A 16,056-nucleotide genomic window follows, 5' to 3' on the forward strand; every position below is an offset into this window, starting at 1 on the left:
ACTCATCTGAAATCCAAATGTTCTCCATTGCATCGCATGCGGGTAGGTACCGTCGCGCCTCGTCGCGGGCGCGGCAGGGTGGCAACTCTCGCGTCCCGGTGGCGGGGATCGATAGGGCGGGGGCGGCGCGCGCACTCCCCGCCATTGGCAGAGGCGCCGCCGCCGCCACCACCACCGCCGCTTCCTGTCCGCGTGCCCCCCAGTACGAGAGCCGCGCAGCATGAAGGGGCTGCGCCTCCCGGAGGCGGGCCCGCTGCTGCAGGTGGCGCTGCAGACCGTGCGCCAACACTTGCCGGGGGACCCTCCGCCGCCCGCGCCCCGCCAGGCCGTGCGCTTCGCCCGCCAGAGTGAGTATCTGGCGCCCCCGACTGGCGCTCCTCCCTCACTTCTGGTCGCGTGTCTGCGCCCGCGTTTGGACATAAAATACTGGCCAATTATATTATAGGCTCTGATGTACTGGTAAAAACAAAGAGTGAAGTAAAATATAGTACATAGTAGAATGATTGAAATAATAAATATATATTTTAATTTGTCACGGGCCACCTGAATTCGACCTTTTCAGAGGGTAGAAAATATGACGTGCATGTAGAGTAGATAGTATATTATATTGTGTAACTTTACTGTGTGTGTACCTATCGTCGGCGTCGATAGTGCGCGTATGTACCGACATTCGCATGACACGCTGTGGCCGAGATCCGCCAACGGACAAATCGCGCCATCGAAAGGGATGAGTTATAACCAGGTGATAATCTATCTCGTATCGGAGCTGGGACACAACATGCATGGAAGTGCGAATGGGAGACTCGTATTACTATCGAGTATACGTTAGTGTTGAGTTTTGAGAATAGGTGTCGAATCAATCGCAGTGTCGGTTTGAATTGGTAAGAAACGTAGAAATAAGACATCAATCGTGGCTAGGCTTCATACGCACACTTTACTTACTCGATATCTACAGGTGGCTGACAGGATGCGGGAGGACACACAGGAGTTGACACGCTCTTTAGCCAGCGCGTACTTCGATGGCATTATTATTATTTAATTATATTGTTTTAACATATTGTTATAACATTGTTATAAAATCTATAGAAAATAATATAAAGATATTTTTTTTACATTCTACTTATATACTAAAATACGGTTCTGTGTGTATAGAATCGGAACCCCGGACGAGTCCACCTTGAATCGCTGTGGTCGGCGCGTTCGTCTACCACGCTCGAGGTCCTAGGTCATACATGGTAGACGTGAAATAGTAAAATGCGGTTCGATCCTGCATTATTTTACTCCTGGACTGGCACGCGAAGCGTAAGTATGACCTTCGTAAGATCACCTCACCTTCCACGATCAAGATACAAGATGTCCTCGCACACGCGACTAAATATTACAGGTAGAGTTCACAAGGAGTGTTGTTCGATCTGTTGCAGACTCCGGAGAGAGCTGCGAGATGGCCGCCATGTGCCGCGAGGGGGCGCCGGACGCGCCCTCGTACCAGTCCACCAACCCCTTCCTGCCCGCGCAGGCCGAGCACAGCTTCTCCTACCAGCAGCAGGAGGGCGGCCCGGCCAGGTGAGTGTGCGCCCCGCGCGGCGCTGACCGCCCCCCCCGCTGACCGCCACCCCCGCTAACCGCTCGCCCGTTACATTCGCAGGCAGCCGAGCATGCAGAGCGTGGACTTCTACGCCTCGTCCGAGGAGGGCGGCGAGGCAGAGGGAGGCGGGCGCCACGGAGCCAAGATCAACGAGTGGCAAGCCGCCTGGAACGTCACCAACGCCATTCAGGTCCGTAGTCCGCATCGAGTCCGCATCGTTCGCCGGCCGTAACCGTAACCGTATTATTATTATACTGTTTAGTATTAAGGCGCGATACGAAATTTGGAACATAACACTGAAAACTTGACATGGCGAAATCATCCTCGGAATCGTCGATGTCGCTGTCGAAAATAGTCACATAAATATATTTAAAAAAAATAAATCACGTATTTAAACGAATGATTGAAGGGAGAAATAACAGTCAACTTGTAACCGAACTAAAAAAGATTTAAAAAATAAATCAGAAAATCAAAAATCAACAATGCAAAAATTATATAAAATCAGTAGAACGCAGCAGCAATAAACTTTGGAAAATAATAAAAAAATATTAAGTCTGGAACAAAATTACAGTCAGTTAATATAAATGAAATAAAAATGAAAGATGGGATTTTAACAAGTGATGTAAAAGAAATATAAAATATTATTAATCAATATCTCCAATGTAGGACAAAACATCGCAAGTAAATTAAATAAACCATGTCTAAACATTTCAGAAAAACGAAAGACGAAAAATAAATATTACCTTTTTTTCTTAGACCAACAACGACAAAAGAAGTACCTATGTAAAATAATTGACGATCTTAAAAAAATGCATCACCAGGATATGATAAAGTCAAACCTACACTAATAAAAAATCTTAAAGATATATTAAGCACGGCCATATCAAAATTAATTAACATGCATGTAAAATTAGGAATCTACCCGGAAGAATTAAAAACTGCAAGAATAACTCCCATATAATATAAAGGTGGAGATCGAACGGAACCTAGTAACTATAGACCCGTAGAAAATTTAACTGTATTTAATAAAATTTTCGAAAAATGTATACATAAACGATTATAGGGTCATATAAAAAATCTTTACATAATAGGTTTAAACCAACATGGTTTTCAAGAAAAAAAAGGAACCGGAACCGCCCTAGTAAATCAAATAAATTACATTCAAACAAACAAACATAAAAGCTGGAATTCCAATCACAGGAGTAATATTAGATTTTTAAAAAGCCTTTGATACGGTACATGTTGAGACCACGATGAAAAAATTAAATGATATTGGAGTTAAATCTTAAGAATGTAAACTGCTAAAATAAAAAATCATTCTTAACAAATCGGAAGCAGTATACCTTTGTAAATTAAATAAAAGTAAAATAAAAACAATAAATTTTGGAGTACCACAAGGATCTATTTTGGGTCCAATATTATATGTTTTATTTATTTATCTTATTAACATAAACGGCAAATCTGCCCTTTGCAAAAATTTATAATACTAACATATTTGGCTTGGTATTTTTTTTTTTTTAAATCATAAATTTCTTTTTACCCAAGATTTATGATTAAATTTAAGCTAAAAATTACACAAGATTTATAAAAAATATTAACCTAAAAATTATACAATAAATTCAGTAGAAAGTTTAAACAATTTAAGAATAAATTAAAAAACATATTAAATAATAAAATATTTTAAAGTAATACAACAAGAAAATCGTAAGTACTTTTTCATTCAGCAGGGCAAAGTGAACAAAAATTGGATATATTATGAAATGTATAAATCAATATAATTACCATTCACCATCTTTAAAAAGTTCAAAAAGTTTGTTCTATAGGAACAATGCCCCACACTAAATATATCCGATACGTGAGAATAACTATTGCCGAGTTCATGAAGTCTGTTCAATTCGGCATTACACTGTCCGTGAATTGTAGCTACAAAACGGTGGCACCTGTCTAGTTATTCTTCCAGGCACCCTGAAGTTGATGAGAGATAACTGTTCAGGGCAATCTCATATTTAATTGACAATTTTGAGTAAATTTAAAAGGTCTGTATTTTTTCTTCTATCATTAAGTTGTAACAAATTTAATGTTTTTAGTAAAAAATCGTAATCGTACATCAATGACTTATCACTGTAAAATTTTAAAGGAAAAAATATTATGAATGCCGACAACATTGGACTATTCTATAAAAATCAAACAGACGTATTAACAAACAATGACATAAACGAAGACCTCACTGTGTTGACTAAATGGACAAACACAAACTTACTTACACTTAATGAAAAAAAAGCAATATTATCCACTTTGAATCTAGAAAAAAATGAACGACTAACTGAAATTGAACATGTTAAATACTAAGGACTAAAACAATAGACATACATTGACATCGAAAATTCATATCAACAATTTAATTAGCAAAGTGGCGACATTATCGAGTTTTTTTAATTTTTTTAAAATCAAAAACTTTGTTCCAAAAACGGAAAAAATTCTGGTGTATGAAGCCTATGTAAAAATTAAAATGTATTATATGCAACTACTATGGGGAACAGTAAATCAAAATGAAATTAACAGACTACTAAGACAGTAAAATAAATTATTAAAGTTAGTATATGACCTCCCCTATCTAACAGCAACTGAAGAACTTTTTAAACAAACTAAGCAATTAAATGTAACTGAACTCTTTAAACTAGAATCCTTAAAATTTATTCATAAAATAACCACTGATGTAGACGAACAACTAAAACTTGAAAAAAGTTGTAGTAAACATGGACACAATATTTATTTACTTAAAATTGCCTCTGGTTCAATTGACTGTCCTGAACTTCTATGCAAACTTTCTATCAATGTTCCTTCCAAAGTTTTAAGAAATAACCCTCTTCTTCACATACCTCTTGTTTCATCTAATTATAGGTAAAATTCATATTTATGGCGAACTTTTAATAATTTTAATGTAATAAATAATTCATTTAACATAGATTTATTTGCAAATAATCTTAATGACGTACGGCGTTTGCTTTCGAAATAATTCGTAGTATTTTTCCCTTTCTTTTAAATTTACATTTAATTAATATTCATTTTATGTTTGAGAATCTTTTTTAACTTACTGTGATGCTACTTGTGAAAACCTGTAATTGGCTTATTTGTTTTGTTATATATATAAGATAATTATAGCTTTTGGTTTTCCAAATAAATAAAAATAAAATAAAAATAAAAATACGAGAATGTCAGAAAAATATCATAAACAACTTTTAAAACGAGACAAGGACAGTCGAGACTTATAAACCATGGACTGAAATTATACAATAAACTTCCAGACAAAACTTAAGACTCAGATAACCTTTACTAAAGATGTTAAAAATATTATCATTAACAGTAAAATATGAATTTTAAAAGTAAAAATATTTTTTCAAATGAATGTAACCCGTAAGGGTTTATCAATGAAAATTAAAATAAAATAAAACATTGAATAATGAATAGTGAAATCAAGTGAACTTTCATAATCCAATATTGAAAAACATCGCGTCGTGCGTCGTGCGTCGTGCATCATCACATTAATGTGTTAAAGAAGTGTCCCTTCCCGTGCTTCTTTAGTCTCAAATGTTTCTAACCTTGTTCAAAACCGAATGATTTTCGTTTTTTTCTCTGCAGTCCGCTTATCGTTAATATAAACATTAAATCATTAGAAACGAATGCGTAAATGTAAACGTACACACATAAATAAATAGTAAAATCAAGATTAATAATGACAAAAAACCACAATCCTTTCCACTATCTCCTTGTTTTGTCCATATTTCTTTTATTTGATTACTAGCGGACCCGACGGACGTTGGCTTGCCGCTATTAGCTGGTTGAACAAACGTTTTTTCGTAAATAAGGACACACGATATTTATTTTTGCCTTTTTTGAGCTATTTATTTATTCGTAATAAGGGTTAGTTTTTCATTTTATCTCTTCATGTGATTGGCTAAGAGGTCTCGTCGTGCTCAAAACAAAATCGTGCAAAAAACCTACTGAAAAGAAAAATGCCCGACTGTGTCGTAAAAGTGTGCAAAAACTGTCCGGATAAAAGGAAAATGACTTTTCATTGATAAGTAGGTACCTAGATACGAGTACTTGTGTATGATTGAATTTCAAAACTAAAAATTATTAATATTCAAATATTGAATTTAAGTAGGTACCTGGTACTTGTTTATGGTTGAATTTCAAAACATGAAATAATTGATTTTCAATAATAGATTTTTTTTTGCAAATGTCAAACTCTGCTCTACTTACCGACAGTGGTGCATTTTGTGTAAGAATAAGTTTTTGAAAAATGTATCGGATATCAGTTAAAATTATTTAAATATTACTAAAAATCCATTAAAAATAAGTTAAAATGTAGAAATTAGGCAATCGTTAGCAAATTAATCAATTAAGTATCCATTAAAAGTAATTGTTGTTTGTAAACGTTAAAATACAAACTTTTTAATACACAAAAAAACAACATCCTTCGAATTTTTCGATATATGCATTTTAGACGAATGCAACCCTCGAAAATCGATGAAAACACATAGTATAATATGCTTCTAACCTTTTTCCACTCAACATATTAAAAATGTTATTATTTGTAAATCTTGAGGACGTGAATTAGAAAATTTTGCAAAAAGCCGCACATAATTCTGTCGAGCCGTTATCGAGTTTTTGCGAGATAGATAACGGCGATTCATTTTTATCTCTTATATAAATATGTATAATTCCTCTGTACGTGTGATGTCACCGTACTCCTCCTAAATGGCTTAACTGACTTACACGCGGTTTTCAGAGAAATATACATCTTTGCGCTGTGCGTGTTCGTAGATATTAAAATATTCAATCGAATATGTAAAAAAAGAAGTTAGGAGCATGACTGTTTTATTCATCGATCTACCAGGGTTGCATTCAGGAGAATGCATTTGCGAAAAAATGGAAAGATGTTGTTTTTTTGAGTATAAAAAAGTTTGTTTTTGAATGTTTACAAACAGCATTTGTTTTTTGTGATCTCAAGCAGATTCTTTCCTTAAATTCCTTAAAATTTCTACTCATTTATTTATTTTTATTGGATTTTTGGTAACACTAAAATACTATTAAATTCAATACATTTTTGAAAATCTTATTCCTAAGTACACCCCTTTGTTGGTGAGACGACCGGAGATTGACGTTTGCAAAAACAATGCCATATTTGAAAAATATTTATTTTATGTTTTGGAATTCAACCATAAACAAGTACCTACTTAAATTCAATATTTTTTTAATGTTGATTTTTAAACATTTTTAGTTTTGGAATTTAATCACAAACAAGTACTTCTAAAACGAAAGTGGAGTTTTACTATGGTTTAATTTATAAACGAATTCGGTTTAACTATCGTTCTACTATCAATGCGTTGTTTCACCCGCGTTTTTACTTGAGTGAAATATAACCACGGTTTTTTTAATTCCAAATCTCAAAAATAGAATATTATGTTTTATTCATTTTTTACACATTGTTACACTGTGGAATGTGACTTTGCAAACGTCAAAAAGGCGAACAAATTAAACTACGTGACAACATGGTATATTTAAACGCAATCAAATAATAACATCGGTCAACAGAGTCTTAAAATAATAATTAAGTTTGACGATTTCATATAATAATAACTGAAAACAATAACAATATTTTAATATCTTATTTGAAAACAAGAATGATAAGAAATATTAAAAGACAACAAAAATACTGTAAACCAACAAGCTCTGAAATATTATAATGTAGGCATAATATAATCATAGAATTAAGAATAGTCCAGATGGAGCGTATATTTTAATACATCGGACTGTGTCCAGAAAACCCCCCACTTTGCCCCACTTTCACCGCACGCATGCGCGAAGTCGCCGCGTAATGTCAGATCGCGAAATATATAATCAAAAAACATTTGTGTTAAAAAAGAACTATTTTTAATTTCTCTAAAATTTTTTTGTACTCGCGGAAACATTTATTGTCACAGCAGAGTAGATAAGTAAACGGTGATATAATAAGAGTTATTTGATCAATGAAATTTGAACTTAAAAAATAAAACAAACAAAAATAAATTTGACTGCCACGAAATTGTACGGCCAAGGTTTGGTGGAAAAATACTTTAATTAATTAAATAAAAAAAAGTCATCGTCGAACAAACTCTCCGATTTAGATTGCTTAAGCATTGATAAGCATAGTCCATTCCGTATTCGGAAATAAAACAATACTGAGAGACGCGAGTACATAAAGATAACCGGTAAACTAAAAAATGACACCATCTTCATTATTCTACTACTAACGTTTTACTTGCCAACATTGGCGGATTGAATTTTTAACTAACGTTTAAAGAGTTTTACTATCCACCTTTAGTTACTTTAAATGAAACAACGCATTTTTTCTATTTTGGACTATTACTACAGGTTTTTTACTATTACTAACGATCATACAACCGTCCTTAGACATCGGGGCAGGATAACGAGGCATTGCACATTTTTTTTAACAGCAACAGCAAATCATACAATGACCGAAAAATTGAAAACCGAAAAAACGTTTGCTGAACCAGCTAATGGCAGGCAAGCCAGTGTTCGGGCAGGACAACGTCTGTCGGGTCCGCTTATTTATAATAAAGATAGATAAAGTATACTCATTATTTGTATAGTTTAAACCGTCGTCGCTTTATTTGAGTATATAATTAAGTGAAAACATGTTATTGGATAGCAGGCCCTACTATTTTTATATGTCCATTTTTTATAGTTTCTATTTATAATCATTTAACCTGTACATATGCTTGTTTTCTAAAAAAAAAAATTTAAAAAATAATAGAAGTAATATAATACACATATATACTGTTCAGATACTGAGCCGAGAAGCGTGTCGCCGCACAGTGGTCCGGATTATATAAACAGTGGACTTAGGAACCAAAGTCATTATTTCGATTGTTAAAAATTGCTCGATGTAAAAAATCTAATTTGTAACAATATTCGTCACGTTCAACTTTAAGTTATTTTGAGTCTAACATGTCATAATTTAAAAAAAATATAAACGAAAAAAATGTATGCAGTAAAATTGTTTTTTTTTTTCTCGATACGTTTTAAATTGTTAGCAACGAAACCTTTTGTATAGAAACGTAATTAGTACTTTATGTTCATATTTTTTCCTCTCCTATATACTTGCAACCTTGGCGTTAAATTGCAGTTGAACTTACAAAAAAAATATTTTTACTACACAACACAACAAATCTTTCTGCCAAAAGATTTAGTTTAATGGTTATGGATGCACAATCATTTCTTGATTACAAATGTGAAAACCAAAATTGCCTATTATCTCCAGTTTTTTAAATATTCTCAAAAAACTGCATTTTAAAGTATAAAAACCCATGCATACAAATGTAATATTATGATAATGGAGTGCTATATAATACTTTCTTTTATGAATGAGTTGTTACTGCGGTTTTTAAGAATAATACAAAACAAAAAAATATTATTAGCACCTTCTTTGTGCTAATAATTCACAGTTACGACTTGTTTAATGTATCATTGAAGCAATTTCCTGCAGTTTCTGAGAACTATATGGAACAAAGAATACACAAAAAATACTATTTTTAATACCCGTTTCATAGCAATGGTAACCTAATGGCTTATTTGATGAATCATTGTGGCAATTTCCCGCAGTTGCTAAGGATCACATGCAACAAATATAAAAATAGACTAATGAATACCCGTTTAATTGTAATGGTACCCTAACGACTCATTTTATGTATCACCATAGCAATTTACCTACTTCTTATCGTATATAAAACACGCAGCAACGCATTTTTGTGTTACTCGCTACTGAATTTTTGAAGAAGCACATCCCTTGAACTTGATCGCGACTAGAAAAAGGCCTAAAAATCATGGCTCGGTTTGGCATTTGGCACTTATATGGACTTTTATATATTTCTACGAGGAGACCTCAAGGACTACAAGCGACTCCACCGAGCAATTTTGAACTCCATTTTGCTTAAAATCTCACCAGAAGATTCTGAAGTGATATTGAAATTTGCGAGATCTCTCACTGTCAACTTGAAGAGCAAATGGGCCGCGGTACACAGAATTCAAAACAAAAATATAAATACGAATTTGAACTGGTTGAAAGCAAGAATCCAGTGGCCTTCCTGCAATTCCGTAAATCTTGCCGGGATTTTTAAAGAAACCAAAAATTTTGAAGAAACGGAGAATTTAAAGCAAGAGGTTTAATATTTAGCGAAATCTAATGAAATCATTTCACATCGATGGCCACTTAAGATATGGGCACTTCTACAGAAGTTTAAACAAGAAAACCATTTGCAGACCTGGGGAACAAGCAGAAGAAAAGGCGGTCGGGTACATTGAGTGACTATTCGGAAGAAGAGTTATCTTTTGCTTTGGTCACTAATCTAAAATCGAATGGAAAAGAGATCCTTTCTCGAATTATTGATCGCCTCTTGAAGAATCCTGACAAAGCCTCAGATGTCAAATCACATTTGATCGATAAAGAAAAAAAAGAAAACAAATCAGGAAGATCAAGATTTGGCTCTTACTACTTCATTAGATCTGTCAAAGTGGAAATATCTGACGTTAAGGGCTGCAATGTCAGATTGGAAGACTTCTCTGCAGCTTCCTTCCTACCACAAATTATTAGAAGCTAAGAAGAGGTGCTATCCGGATGCCAAAGACGTTGAAATATCTAAACACGGAGCCAAATTGAACTTGCAAGCACTTTTGGATTTGACTACTCGGAAGATCCTGCAAATTTTGGGAGACAAAAGTATTTCGAGTGGGAATTTGAAGCTAACTAGCAAATGGGGATTCGATGGATCTTCATCACAAAGCAATTATAAGCAGAAAAGTGAACGGACAGAATTTGATGAGTCTTCGGTGTTCATGACCAGTCTTGTTTTTTTGAAGCTGGAGTCGAGCGATGTGGTAATTTGGGAAAATCCGAAGCCATCTTCGACGTTTTACTGTAGGACTGTCAAATTACAGTTTGCAAAAGAAACCATTGACTTCGTCAACCAAAAAAATGCGGCAATTAAGGAAAACAGTGGTGATTTGGTTGTATCTAAATTGAGAAATTAAAAAAAATCGAAATAATGACTTTGGTTCCTAAGTCCACTGTTTTTCAAATCCGGACCACTGTGCGTCGTCACGGGCTAGTTGGCTCCTCTACACCGGCCAGCTGCCGGTCCTCCGACATCCGCACAAATACCTGTATACATATACAACAATATTTTATGATAATCAAAACACTGTATGGATATGAACATAAATTATACAATTTATACCAGGGCTGTAATTCGACGATCATGCGTATGCTACCAAAAATCGGAGGATACTGATATTTGATATGATATATAAGAAGTTTGTGTTTTAACGTTAACAATCAATATTCATTTTTGGTGGATCCCAATCAGATTCTTTCCTTGAATTCCTTCTAATTTCGACCCATTTATTTCTTTTTACTGTATTTTGGGGAATGCAACAATAATATTAACTTGCATTTATTATATTTCAAAAACGTATTAGACTAGAAGTAAAAAAATCCTTATAGGCGTCGATGTTAAGTCAAATGCTTGTAAATATGCATGTTAATTATTATGTTTTATACGTTCTACAATATTTTTATTTAATAAGTTTTTATTTTTATTTTTATTTATTACCTAATTTTAGTATTTTTATACTTTTTTTACAAATGCCATTTTTATTTGCATTTTTTTGATGTCAAACATTTTTAGATTTTTAAATTAATTTCGTTTTATAACTGGGTTATCACAATATAATTCAATTATAACTTGTATGACCGTGGAAAATGCACATCGACTGTTTTTACAATTTTAGTTTCTATAAATCTTATTTTCTATTCGCGTTGTAGGTAAAAACTGTTGTTTTTTTCACGATAAAAAAAAAAAACAAAACTTTTTTCTTAAAATAAATAAAGAAATAACAGCACCAACAAAAATAATATCTGTCAAGTTGACCTATTCTCGTTACATCTTGTTCGGGTTAGATATTTGTATTTTATGTATATATTTTTAAATTTAAATTTTTCATTGATAAACCCTTACGGGTTACATACATTTAACAAAATAATTTTACTTTTAAAATTCACATTCCACTGTTAATAGTAATATTTTTAACATCTTTTGTAAAGGTTGTCTGAGTCTTTTGTTTAGTTTTGTCTGGTAGTTTATTGTATAATTTCAGTCCATGGTTTATTAGTCTCGATTGTCCTTTTCTCGCTTTAGAAGGTTGTATGTATGTATATTGTGTTGTGTCAGGTTGATGTTTTATATGTAATACTGCGTGCTCAACAACAACTATAAATACACGACGTGCACAATATGCACCAACAGCCGTAGCTGCGCAGTAACATCTGTCCCTCGCTTGCAGGGGATGTTCATCGTGTCGCTGCCGTTCGCCGTACTGCGGGGAGGGTACTGGGCCATCGCCGCCATGGTGGGCATCGCACACATCTGCTGCTACACCGGCAAGATCCTCGTGGAGTGTCTGTACGAAGATGACCCCGTCAGCGGCCAGCGCGTGCGCGTGCGCGACTCCTACGTCAGCATCGCCAAGGAGTGCTTCGGGCCCAAGTTCGGCGCCCGCGCCGTCAGCATCGCGCAGATCATCGAGCTGCTCATGACCTGCATCCTATACGTGGTGGTCTGCGGAGACCTCATGATAGGCACATTTCCGGACGGAGCCATCGACACTCGCTCGTGGATGATGCTCGTCGGCATTTTCCTCATCCCTCTCGCTTTTCTCAAGTCGCTGCAGTCGGTGAGCATGTTGTCTTTCTGGTGCACCATGAGTCATCTCTTCATCAACGCCGTCATAGTCGGTTACTGCCTTCTGGAAATAAGCGAATGGGGCTGGGCAAAAGTCAAGTGGACCATCGACATGGAGAACTTCCCCATCAGCCTCGGCGTGATTGTGTTCTCGTACACGTCGCAGATCTTTCTGCCCACCCTGGAGGGCAACATGGAGGACCGTTCCAAGTTCAACTGGATGCTAGATTGGTCGCACATCGCGGCCGCGGCCTTCAAGTCGCTGTTCGGCTACATTTGCTTCCTGACGTTCCAGAACGACACCCAGCAGGTGATCACCAACAACCTGCACTCGGCGGGCTTCAAGGGCATGGTGAACTTCTGCCTCGTGGTGAAGGCCGTGCTGAGTTACCCGCTGCCGTACTACGCGGCGTGCGAGCTGCTGGAGCGCGCGCTGTTCCGTGGCCGGCCGCGCACCGTGTTCCCCTCCGTGTGGGCGCTGGACGGGGAGCTCAAGGTGTGGGGTCTAGCCTGGAAAGTGGGCGTCATCCTGTTCACCATCTTCATGGCAATCTTCATCCCGCACTTCTCCATCCTCATGGGTTTCATCGGCAGCTTCACGGGCACGATGCTGAGCTTCATATGGCCCTGCTACTTCCACCTGAAGCTCAAAGGGCAGGGTCTCACGAGGCAGGCTGCGGCCTACGACTATTTCATCATATCCCTCGGGGTCCTGTTTGGGGTGATAGGCGTGTACGACTCCGGTTCGGCGCTCATCAAGGCCTTTGCCATCGGCTTGCCCTTCTAATAACGACAATGACGATAAAAACTTATCTTTTTATACAAATACCGTTTATTTTACATTTGTAGATTGTATGCATGACGCGTTGTACACATATGTACATTATGCAAAAGTACGCACACTCCATCGTGACGCGCGCACGCCGCACGCCGAACGCCGCCCGCCGGCCCGCGGGCCTGCGACTGCCGCTGCCTCGGGCCCCGCGCGCGTCGCCGGCCACCAACCGCGCAGTGTGGGTGGGTGGGTTGGTACACAGCGGGGACTTCCCCCAGCCCCGGTGCGTGTCGGCAGTGCCGGCAGTGTCGCCGGCACTCGGCACTCGGCACCCGCCTCGCCGTTCATAGGGCTAAAGCTAGAATAAGCTATCACGTAGATCGACATCTACCACCGTACGATGTGTAGGTAGTTTGTTCCCATGATGTCTTCCAAGTATATATCGACAATAATCTTATATTTATTGAACTAGTTGTAAGAAATTCGTCTTCCGAAAAATAAGTATTATAATATGTATAAGTAACATGTCTTCCGAAAAGAAAATATTATCGTTAATACGTGTCTTCCAAATATCTCACGTTTCTTATAGGAAACCTACTTTAATTTGATTGTGATAATATATCTTCCTCACCATTATCGAACCAATGGCCGAGTTGTCCGACTTTGTCCCGAATTGATGGGTAATCGTTTGGACGATGTAGATGACAATAATGTATTATTCGCGGCTCGGACTGATGTGACATTGCGATGGTAAAGATAGCACACCCGAAGATAAACGACACACTCGCTTATATGATATTATATGGGTATACAATATTATAGCTGCGGGGACGGGACAACTCGGTGACCATTGAACGAGCAGTGGATAGAATGATTCGATAATGTCCGTTTATTGTTTGGGATCCTGAAAATGTTGAATTTGAACTGTAGAATTCGCCATAAAATATTTGGCCATAAACACCGAACACTGAACTAACTGAAGTGCCGCGGGCAAAAATGTTCAGATTTGTTAGGTACGAAAAAACAGTACGACTTTTCTAGGAAAAATAATTCTTTTTATGAATTTGAATGTATTTAAAAATGTTAATGTTTGCTTTTTTGTCTCGTATGAACATTTGAGCTATCGTTTGTGTACTCGTAGTTTTAATGAGATAGTAAAAACACACTTTGTGTACTCGGAGGTCGCGTCATATCATATTGTGTCTCATGTCTCATGTCTCATGTCTCATGTCTCATGTCTCATGTCTCATGTCTCATGTCTCATGTCTCATGTCTCATGTCTCATGTCTCATGTCTCATGTCTCATGTCTCATGTCTCATGTCTCATGTCTCATGTCTCATGTCACTGTCACTGTCACAGCTGTCGACCGTCACAGAACTGTCGCGTGTAAACCGAGTGGGTAGAGGTAATATTGAGCCCCGACGCATTATATGTACCCACAAGTACGTGCTAGGTATACAGATGGTTATTTATTTTCAGAAAAAGAAATTAATTTGTTCGATTTCAAAATAATGAATCTACCCAATGTGTCCTATTTCCTTGCATTAAAAAATGAAAGGTTTGGTGAAAACCGAACTTTATAATATACGTATATTTACTACCAACTGAACCGAGATGAGATTTTCGGCTAAACAATGAAATATGTAGGAACAATAATAATCATTTGCCTTTTCCTCGAAAGTATTATCTACGCAGATCCGATGTTATTATGTATTAGCTTTATGGGTACATTATGCAATATATAATAAAATAATAATCTTTAAATGAAAAATTGTACTGTAACCGGAAATCATAAAATCAAAAATGCTATTAATTGTTGTTGTTAACACTGAATGTGTCTGTTTATAAATAATACAAAATGTTAAAAGTTTACGCAATATAGATGTGAAAATACTGTTTATAATAAATTGTAAGTTAAATAAACAATTATTATTTAAGTAAATATCGAGTTATTCTTTCTCTACCCGTGTTACCCGTGTAACAATATAACGTACACATTACGCACCTGCCGACCTGCCGATCTGCCGACCTGCCCCATGCAGCCGGCACACCCTCGGTAGCTCGCAGCTCGCAGCTCGCCCCGCCATGCGCCACCGGGCGCGGCGGTTGGAACTCGGAACTCGGAACTCGGAACTCGGAACACCGAATCTGGCTAGAAATCACTTGGACTTGCAACAAATGTGACTTTTCGTAATATTCCAGGTTTTTTTTGTTCGGATGTTAGTTTCGTTACTTTTTACGACATCAACAGACGGTTTTTCATTAAAATGAATAGAATTTCCAATGGATTGTATGTAAACTAAAAATCATCATCATCATTCCATTTCCGCACTTAGATCTGGTGCATAGGGCACTGGATCGAAACGCCGATTACAGCGCATGGGCTTGGACCACTTTGTTCGAACACGGTTGTTGCTCAACAAACAAAGTGGTCCGAGTATTATAAAGGAAGAGTTAGAAAAAGACATTTCACAAGCAAAACATGACAAAGCAACAGGTCTGGACCTAATGAAGGAATCATTTTAAAACATTTAGATTCAAGCGGCGTCTATCTTCTGCTTAAAATTTTCAACAATATATGTTACAAAAGATAGATAGGTACCAACAGAATGGTTAACATTAGAATTCATCACGCTGCCTAAAAAGCCGAGGAACATACGTCGACTAATCAACATATGCAGGTAAAGTTTGGGCTCATCGTGCACCCTCGGGCGGCATCTACAGGACCCCCCTGAGTGGCCAGAGGGTGCCTTTAATTGCACTCACGGGTACTTACAGAACTGTGTTCAAAGCCGTCCTTCGGGACAGGTCCTGGCCGGGGAACTTCCGGCAGACTTAGAGGTAATAGAATCTGCTGCGGTGAAATCACTAAAAAAAGGTGAGTTGATTCCAT

General features: G+C 36.9%; 1 protein-coding gene across 1 annotated transcript; it reads left to right on the forward strand.

Annotated features, from left to right (window-relative positions):
* Positions 1-220: 220 nt before the first annotated feature.
* Positions 221-15,105, forward strand: LOC148277366 (vesicular inhibitory amino acid transporter-like). The gene is made up of 4 exons (XM_088232961.1): positions 221-347; positions 1,422-1,563; positions 1,646-1,775; positions 11,990-15,105. Exons 1-4 carry the CDS (start codon positions 221-223, stop codon positions 13,172-13,174), a joined length of 1,584 nt encoding a protein of 527 aa, XP_088089087.1. The 3' UTR covers positions 13,175-15,105.
* The last annotated feature ends 951 nt before the right edge of the window (positions 15,106-16,056 follow it).

Source organism: Micrasema longulum, unplaced genomic scaffold (assembly GCF_059751315.1).
Source record: "Micrasema longulum isolate JH-2025_06_02 unplaced genomic scaffold, ASM5975131v1 h1tg001044l, whole genome shotgun sequence".
NCBI classification, from domain to species: Eukaryota; Metazoa; Arthropoda; class Insecta; order Trichoptera; family Brachycentridae; genus Micrasema; species Micrasema longulum.

Coding starts and splice junctions, on each gene's coding strand:
- LOC148277366 (XM_088232961.1), top strand. CDS start 221: ATGAAGGGGCTGCGCCTCCCGGAGGCGGGCCCGCTGCTGCAGGTGGCG. Junction 348..1,421: donor CGTGCGCTTCGCCCGCCAGA/GTGAGTATCTGG, acceptor GATCTGTTGCAG/ACTCCGGAGAGAGCTGCGAG. Junction 1,776..11,989: donor ACGTCACCAACGCCATTCAG/GTCCGTAGTCCG, acceptor CCTCGCTTGCAG/GGGATGTTCATCGTGTCGCT.